Source organism: Sorghum bicolor, chromosome 7 (assembly GCF_000003195.3).
Source record: "Sorghum bicolor cultivar BTx623 chromosome 7, Sorghum_bicolor_NCBIv3, whole genome shotgun sequence".
In the NCBI taxonomy this organism is placed as follows: Eukaryota; Viridiplantae; Streptophyta; class Magnoliopsida; order Poales; family Poaceae; genus Sorghum; species Sorghum bicolor.
The window spans coordinates 4,123,786-4,132,463 of record NC_012876.2 but is presented as its reverse complement, the minus strand read 5'-3'; the positions used below and the strand labels follow the sequence as shown (position 1 = coordinate 4,132,463).

Sequence of the window (8,678 nt, the reverse complement as noted above, 5' to 3'; positions counted from 1 at the left end):
CAAAATTTTCCCAGTATAGTTGTGAGACAGACATTTGTCACAATGAAACATGTGAAGCTGTATACAAGTTGTGGCATTATATTGCTTATTATTCTCCACTTTTATGTTGGTGTGTGCTTCCATTGCACTCTTGACAGTTTTGTGTGAGAAAACTCTGCACCTTTGTGGTCTATCAGCACAATAAGTACATGGTGAAATGTCGAGTGCATGAACAGCCCTGACGCCTTCAGTTCCCCATGAATGGCATCAGTATATGGCAGTGCTATTGCTCCTGAATGCACCCACACACTAGCTATTATAGCTAGCGAAACATGTGCTACGCAAGAATACTAGAAACAAATAATCAGTTAACACACCATGTAGATTGTCAAACCAAGCCATTTATATAAATTTTCTGGCAGCATTAGCGTGCTGCTGCATGGATCACAAACAAGCATACATTTTGTCCAATACATTCAATGAAACTGAAAAACAACACTTGAACACCATCAGTTGGGTTCTCTGGAGGCATGAGACCCAGCCTCTTATTTCAATTTTCAAGCTCACACGCACACGCACACAGATAACCAGGCAAACCAAACCAACGCAAATGATACATCAATCAGTTGGTCTCTCGAGAGAGACATGTGCACACAAATTCACACCTGCAGTATCAAGCACACACACATCAACACCGATGTAACAAACTTGGTTGATGCAAGTAGGCAGGTAGCGTAGCATCAGAAACCAAGTTATTTATTCACTCTTGAGAAAACACACACCGAAGACTTGCCAAGCAACACAAACCAACATGGTTGACCTCACCTCAAACTTGGTTGATCCAACACCAGATTAATCTACAGAGAGTGATCTAACATCAGTAAGTGGAACAAGGAATGAAATTGACTTGAAATAAATTACTACAAATTAATCTACCAGGAGAAGGAAGCCTCCAGTCCAGCAAGTAGGTGATCACTTCGGCTTGCTCACCGGAGAACTGTGGTCCTCAGGTGACGCCTCTTGTAGTACTTGGAATGGCTCGGCTCAAAGAGGGAAGGGTGGTGGCCAGACTCCATGCCATCCCACTCCAGCTTGTCCCACCAATCCTTCTCGCAGTCCACGGCAACAGGGCGGTCAGCAGTGGCCGGGAGACGCCTCAGGCCCCAGCAGCCTCTGATGTAGATTGTCTCGAGCTTGGGAGCAAACAACTTGGCCTCACATATTTGTTGCAGATTCTGGAGCTCATACAGGTACAGACTTTTGAGGTTTGAGAATTCCAGCTTGCCTTTTTCATGCCTGGCTGATGATATTGTCTCTAGAAACTCTTTCTCCATGAGGAAGACCTGCCTGAGATCACCACAACAGTGTATGTGGAGAGTCTCCAGCACCTTGGATAGGGTATTGTTTGATGCCATTGGGAGGACATATCGGAGCCTAGGGCAGAAGTGCAGATGAATAGCCCGCAGTTGTGTAAACGATAAATCATTTGGGTCCAAACTGCTTGGATCTCTTGGTCTGCTCCAAATAAAACGGGCCATCAAGAGATGAGCCGCCCAAAAGATTTCCAACTGAGAGAAACATGTCCAAAAATAGGTAGTGGCGAACACAGTGTCCAACTTGGGGCATCTCTCCACGCAGCACCGCTTGAGCCCATTCATCATAGATGTCTCAAAAGTGTGTTCAGGGGCAACACTGGTGATAGAAGAACTGTCGTGCACGTGCAACGACTGAACGTTGTTCATCACATGACGTATTGCATCCCTTGCCCATGTGCTGGACTTGTCGGTGACGTCACTAATTCCTTCGGCAATCTCCATGTGCAAGTCTAGTGGTATAAATTGTGTTGAGCTGCTGCTGCTACTATCGATCTTTGCAGATATCTGTTCAATGCTGATGTCATGGTAGGTTAATGAATTTGGCAGAGATGGAGCAGCAACAGCTAACTGTCCAGTGCTATAAGAACGGTCCATCTTGTCCTTGTGCCAGACTCTTCCATCATCATTGCAAGTAGATGACAAGCAGAGATGCCACTTATCACGTTGAATGGTTTTCCATGTCCAAAGAAACTCCAAGGACTGAAGGAACCTCATGTCTGCAACAGCAACAGATGCATGGCAATACTCCTTTACTTCGTCCTGCTGGTAGACCATCAAAGAACAATCACGCGACCATGGTTTTCTGTTGTTCACCTCTCCTCCTCTTGCTCGAGTGTCAATGCACAACAGCCTTAGTTTGTACATTCCATTTTCAGGCCATGAAATTGAGTGGAGCTGCCTGCATCCCACAAAAAAGACTCGCTGAAGATTTCCCACTTCAACCACCTCTCTAAGGTCAAGCATTTTGATTGCTGTGTGCGAGAGGTCCAGTTCTTCAAGGTTTGGCAGTGATCCACGCAATATAAAGTTTGCTAACCTTGCACACTCAGCCAAGCTGATGTAGGATATTTTAGCATTCTTCTTGTGATCATTATTGCCTGCTCCTGCGGTATTCAAGGAGAATGATTCAAGGGATGGAGGGAGTCCTTGAGGGCCAACATGCTCCAACCCAATACAACCATCTAGAACCAGTGTCTTGAGGCCAGTTGCATCAGAAAGCCTCGGCAACACTTGTATGGTGCTGTTCCCAGATAGGTCAAGGAGCTCCAGATTCACCATGTCCTTGAACTCATCTCTTGTTGCCGTCTCCCAAGGGTTTGTGGGCTCAACTACTCGAAGCTTGTGAATGTTCGGTAGTCGTTTCCATGCAAAGTTGCTATGCCAAATCCTTCCGTTGGTTATGTGAACCTCCCTAGTGTCTGTAGCCACAACTTGCTCTTCTGTTTCTGGGGGGAAAGGCAATGGCCAATCTGTGTGGCATACATCTAGCACCCATAGCCGCTGGAAAATTTCCACCGCTGGTTCACTTGTTTTCTCCTCCTCCTCTTGTTGCAGTTCATCTGTGCATCTATCCAGTCCAAGGAATCTTAAGTTGCGGCAGCAATGGAATGGAGGTGATGAAAAGCTGAAGGTACATCCACATAACTTCAACACCCGGAGTTGATCTGCTTTATGGAACTTGTCACTAGGTAGTGATACTACTTGTGGACTTGACTTGTCGGATGAAAAGAACAGGGTTGTTGTCTCTGGAGGAATCTCTTTGAAATATGATTCAGTAATAGAAATCCATTGGTTCGAGGAAAGATCCAATATATTCACAGATGGCATAAGCTCTGCATTGGATAAGTAGTCTTCTAGTCTTATATGCTGCTGCAGAGCATGAGCAACCTCCCATGTCTGGTTGTCCTGATGTCCTCCTCCTATGATCCCATCACAAACCCAGTAGCAGGAAGCATGGGTTCCCCAGTTGTAGTCAATCTTCTTCTTACCTTGGTTATTCAATGACAATAGGTACAAGCAACACTCTGTGGCTATTTTAGGTGTAACACCAATGCCAAGCTTATGTGTGTACAAAGAGATTTCTCTAGCCTCTTCAGCAAGGTGTGCATTCCAACTACGGCTATTGTAATCACGAGCATAAAGTTTAATTTGTGAGTTCTCTACCCAATAACTAATTTCTGTACTGAGGCGAAGCCGTCCTCTGAAGGTCCATAATACCTTAGTACCTAAGAATTTGAGTGCTGGAATGCCAAAGTCAGTCAAGTCAACCGTGCTGCTACTTCCATTGTGAAAGATAACTAAACATCTGTATTGTACTAGGTATCGACCTATCACTCCTGTTATGTCTCTGATCTCATCTCTGGAGCCTTGGTCTACACCACTGAAATCGTTCTCCTTGTCTTCCATGTCAATGGCCGCTACCTGTTGAGTAAGCTTGAGTTCTTCCGTGATCACCCTTTGTAGTGCTCTTCGGCTCTTCCACATCGAGCAGTCAATATGGATGATCTTGTTGAATTTCTCTCTTAAAGATGGTGGAGGGTGCTCTGCTATAGCTCTAAGCACCGCGGAAGCACCCAATCCATACCATCCATCGAAGTAGATGACCTGCGGTGCATCGTTGCTTGTGTCCTCTAGATAAGGAACTATTTGTTGTACTGCCGTCTTGATGTCCACCGCCCTTATTTCCTGCATTATAGTTTTTTATTCGATACCAACAATTAACTAGTTAAGGTCTCTCTCACGCCACAAACTCATAGTGACTAGCATGAGCAGCAGAGTAGCAGTTTCAATCTTTCTTTTTCTTCTTTTTTTCTTTGGTTGGAACATAACACGTGCTCGAAAGCAAATAAACTAATATATCTTTAGTTATTGCACCGGTGGTGAAAAATATTTGTACACTAGGTCTTAAGAATTAATCAAGATATTTTATTTTCTAGGACGGGTACATAATCTTACCAGTTCTGACTCTAATTCAAATAGAATCTAGGTAAGGTATGTAGAGTATGGTTACGGCTTGTCACCCTTGTCTCACATGGCTGCCCTACCACTCGCCGAGCTCTTGCTCGCCGCATGGGGTCTCCAATAGGGCGTGACGAGGACCATCATCACGGCCTGAGCGTTGCCATTTACGCTGTCCTTTGTGGATGCTACATCGACTGATCCGCTCAGCCAAATCAGCCGGCTGCAGGATATATCGCAGCGTTGGTCCACGATGGTGGGGATCCAGTCCCCTTCCACGCCGATCTAGACGCTGCTATCATTCCCTGACGACAATTATGCGCAACTGCCACTGTGTTTCTGCCTAGGTCATGGTTACTGTTCGTACTTAATTAAGAGCTTAATTGGACTGGGCCCTATTATGGTTAGTTAGTTGGCTAACAACTAGTTGAAGACTTGGCTAAAAAATTAGCCATCTATTAGCTATCCTATTTAAATGCCCTAGAGCTAATTTGAGCTAAAAACTGGGCCTTGTTTAGATCCAATTTTTTTTGGATTTGGGTACTGTAGCACTTTTGTGTGTATTTGGTAATTATTGTCCAACTGTGGACTAACTAGGCTCAAAAGATTGGTTTTGCAAATTCTAGGTAACTGTGCAGTTAGTTATTTTTTTTATCTATATTTAATTGCGCTACAAGATATGATGTGATGTGGAATCTTGAAAAGTTTTTGGATTTTAGGTGGAAATAAACAAACCCCTAGTTAACAACCATAATATCCAAACACGTCCTCAGATATAAGAGAGAGAGAGAGAGAGAGGAAAGAATGGATGAGGTAAGGGAGTGGGGAGTTGAGAAGGGCAGCCAGCCCACGATTGAATCTGAACGACAAGACTGAATATATGATACAATAGAAATAAATGTTATAGTACGTAGAATACATAATTATGAATAGGGTCTGTTTGATCTGACTAATACTTTTAGGGAAATAGAAGGACTAAATATGGGCTAACTTTAGGCTAATAAAAGCTCATGCGGACTAATTGATGGTTAAAACATATCAGTCCTTATTAGTCTATAACTAGCCAACATTTAGCTTATTATTATCACAAGATGGGCCAATTTTTAGCCTTGTCATCCAAACAGAACCAAGGTATGTCTATCATGTCGTCCATGTATTCATATTTGGGAGTAATTGCAAAAGCCACTGACAATAAAATTAGTCGATCATATATTGGTGTATGCATGTTCCCAAAGTACACGGTCTAAATCTTCAATGTGAGAGGAGGGGCATACCTCGATATTTTCTGGCGGCATGACGAGTCTGTATATAGAGAAAAAGATTAACAAAGTGAAGAAGCTCCACAGGTATTTTTGTAGCCCATATCTACTCCATCGCTTCCAGATGGATCTCCAATCCCTAATCCACAAGAACCAGATAAAGCTAATTATACACGCGTCCGGTGTGAACACATGCATATATATAAGTGCTATTCTACACCCTAGGTGTAGAATACTATTCTGCACCAAACTGTTATACTGAACAGAATTCAGTATCATTCAATACTCGCGTTTCAGTATTGTTCAGTATTTCATGGTCCTGGGTGTTGGACCGGATGATACTGGGATGATACTGAACGTTCTTCAGTATTGCTCAGTATTTTTTCTACTCAGTTTTGACTTGCGGTGTATAATAGCGCTGCCGTATATATATATATATATATATATATATATATATATATGAAAATGAGAGAGATGAGAGAGAGAGAAAAACATGTGCCGAGTAGTAACAACCATATATGAAATTAAGAAGCATAGAAGTTGCTAGTACCTTCGCAACTAGGTATATGTGAGTTGCGATCGGAGAAGACAATGCAAGAAACCGTGGTGCTGTCTGGTGTGTATATATTTTCTTAGGTGTGTGCTGATCAGCAAGAGGTTATGCGAGAGCTGCCTGCAATGAGCTCCCCGTTCGTTTTGGCATTGGCCTCAAGAAAAAAGATATACATGCTGCCGGGTGCTCTTTGCTATTTAATTTAAAAATCCATAAAATTCAAAAGAGTCAATGACTTAGATTTATTTGATATTTTACCTCTTAAGAAGTAAAGGGTGTGCCTTAGCATTACCCAATATCTAAACACGTCCTCAGATAGAAGAGAGAGAGACGGGAAAGAATGGATGGAGAAATGGAGTATATATAATACAACAGAAATAAATGTTGTAGTACGTAAAATATATAATTATGAATAGGTCTGTTTGATAAAGGGACTAACAGTTAGAAGGAAATAGAAGGACTAAATATGGGCCAACTTTAGGCTAATAAAAAGCTCATGAGGATTAATTGATGGTTAGAAGTTATTAGTCCTCATTAGCCTATAATTAGCCAATTAGCTTATTATTATCATAAGATAGGCTAATTTTTAGCCTTGTCCTCCAAACAGAGCCTAAGTATGTCTCTCATTTGTCGTCCATGTACTCATATTTTGGGAGAAATTGCAGAAGCCACTGACAGTAAAATTAGTCATTATACTCGCTAGTGTATGTTCCCAAAGTACATGATCTATATCTTCAAATGGGGGGGGGGGGGGCATACCGCCATGACGAGTCTGTATATAGAGGAGAAGATTAACAAAGTGAAGAAGCTCCGATCCAGAGGTATTTTTGTAGCCCATATCTACTCCATCGCTTCCAGATGGATCTCAAATCCCTAATCCACAAGAACAAGATAAAGCTAATTATACACGATCGAGTCCGGTGTGAACACATGCATGCAGGCACCTAGCTATATATGCTGCATATATATAGAATGAGAGAGAAACATGTGCCGAGTAGTAACAACCATATGGAATCAAGAAGCATACATAGAAGTTGTTAGTACCTTAGCAACCAGCTACAGTGTATGCAAGAAACGATGGTGCTGTCTGCTGTGTATATTTTTCTTAGGTGTGTGCTGATCAGCAAGAGGCCTAGCGAACAGAGGAGATAGAGGTAGATAGCTGTCTGTGATGAGCTCCCCGTTCGGTTGCTTCTCCAGAAAAAAAGAATAAAGATGCTCTTTGCTTGGGGCTGGAGCCAAAGAATAAAGATGGAACCAACTGTCGTCCAGCAAAGAGCAAACTCAAGTAGCTTGCACAGATATGATATCCCTTTAATTTGTGCCATAGCTCAAACGGGGCTTAATTAAAGATTTGATCATAGTTTAAGAATGCCCATAATTGGTTTGCTGAGTTACCGGCTCATTCATGTCTGTAGTTTTTAAATCTTATTATACAGTTCACATCAGCTTTGTCTCAGAGTCAAAATTTTCTAACATTGACCATATTTTTATTTTAGGGGAAATATTTATTAGATCTACAAACTCAAATAAATACACAATATAAACATAGTCATGGAGAATTTAAGGAAACTAGCTTGTTATTATAGATGATATTCCGTACATTATTTTATAAATTTAATCAAATTAAAAGTTTCACAGAAGATAAAGCAAAAATAACCTATAATTTAGAATGTTAGAGGGTACCGTGCAAGACTAATAAAGGAACAAGTACCACTCACTATGCTTAGCAAATTGAAATCAGCATGGCAGAGATGCACATAATGGTCTGTCACGTTCCGTTGCCTTAATTTTTCTTTACCAAGCTTGACCATCAGTATGCTTGATAAAGAGGGTACCGTCCTAGATTTTTGCTGGTGCATTCTACACAAATAAAGTGGGTACCAAAGCAACCATGACAAGGCCTTTACATCCAGTCCCAACTCTGCACCTGCTAGGTTTCACAACAAAGCAGAGCATAGCATCCAGCTGAAGCTTCCCCTTTTGTGCACTAGGCTCTGACCCTAATTTACAAACTCACAATAATTAAATATATGAAAACACTGGCCAAAAATAAATTCACCCGCTTCCATTAACCAACAATCTCGGTACTACTGATCAACAAAATAGGACTGCCAGCTAATTCAAAGCACCGGGATACTGGAAGGGGCGAGCACTGCCATTCAGCTTTGTCCGATCCTCTCCATGAAGAAGCTCCCTGTCGACGCCACAACCATTGTGTAACATCCAAAATTTGATTTTCCATTAATAGGATTTAATTTGTTTTATTTAAGTATTTTTGTGAGCATCTAATTTAGTAAATAAATAAATTTTGTTGAAATTTAAAATTTATCATAAGGTTAGAAACTTTACATTCATGCTGAAGCATATTTTATTTTTGTATTGTGTGGTTTGACTCAAAACTTAAATGGGTTCAAAATCTAAAAGCTTTTGGAAAATAAAATAGGGGGAAAAAAAGGGACAGAGAGCTCACCTGCACTCTCCAAAAATTTGACTTTGCTTGGGCCTTGTTTACTTTCCAAAAATTTTGCAAAATTTTCGAAGTTCTAATGG

The 8,678-nt window shown here is 41.4% G+C and overlaps 1 protein-coding gene across 3 annotated transcripts; it reads right to left on the bottom strand.

Annotated features, from left to right (window-relative positions):
* Positions 361–7,317, bottom strand: LOC8067838. 3 transcript variants are annotated; one of them, XM_021464390.1, is made up of 6 exons: positions 7,170–7,317; positions 6,885–6,998; positions 5,588–5,711; positions 916–4,040; positions 805–836; positions 361–644 (listed from the first exon to the last, which is right to left on the bottom strand). In XM_021464390.1, the coding sequence occupies exons 3-4, from the start codon at positions 5,606–5,608 to the stop codon at positions 966–968; spliced, it is 3,096 nt and encodes a 1,031-aa protein (XP_021320065.1). In that variant the 5' UTR covers positions 5,609–5,711; positions 6,885–6,998; positions 7,170–7,317; the 3' UTR covers positions 361–644; positions 805–836; positions 916–965. The 3 variants fall into 3 exon arrangements, with proteins under 3 accessions (XP_021320065.1, XP_021320064.1, XP_002443861.2); XM_021464389.1 differs by having other exon boundaries at positions 361–836; XM_002443816.2 differs by lacking the exon at positions 6,885–6,998 and having other exon boundaries at positions 361–836.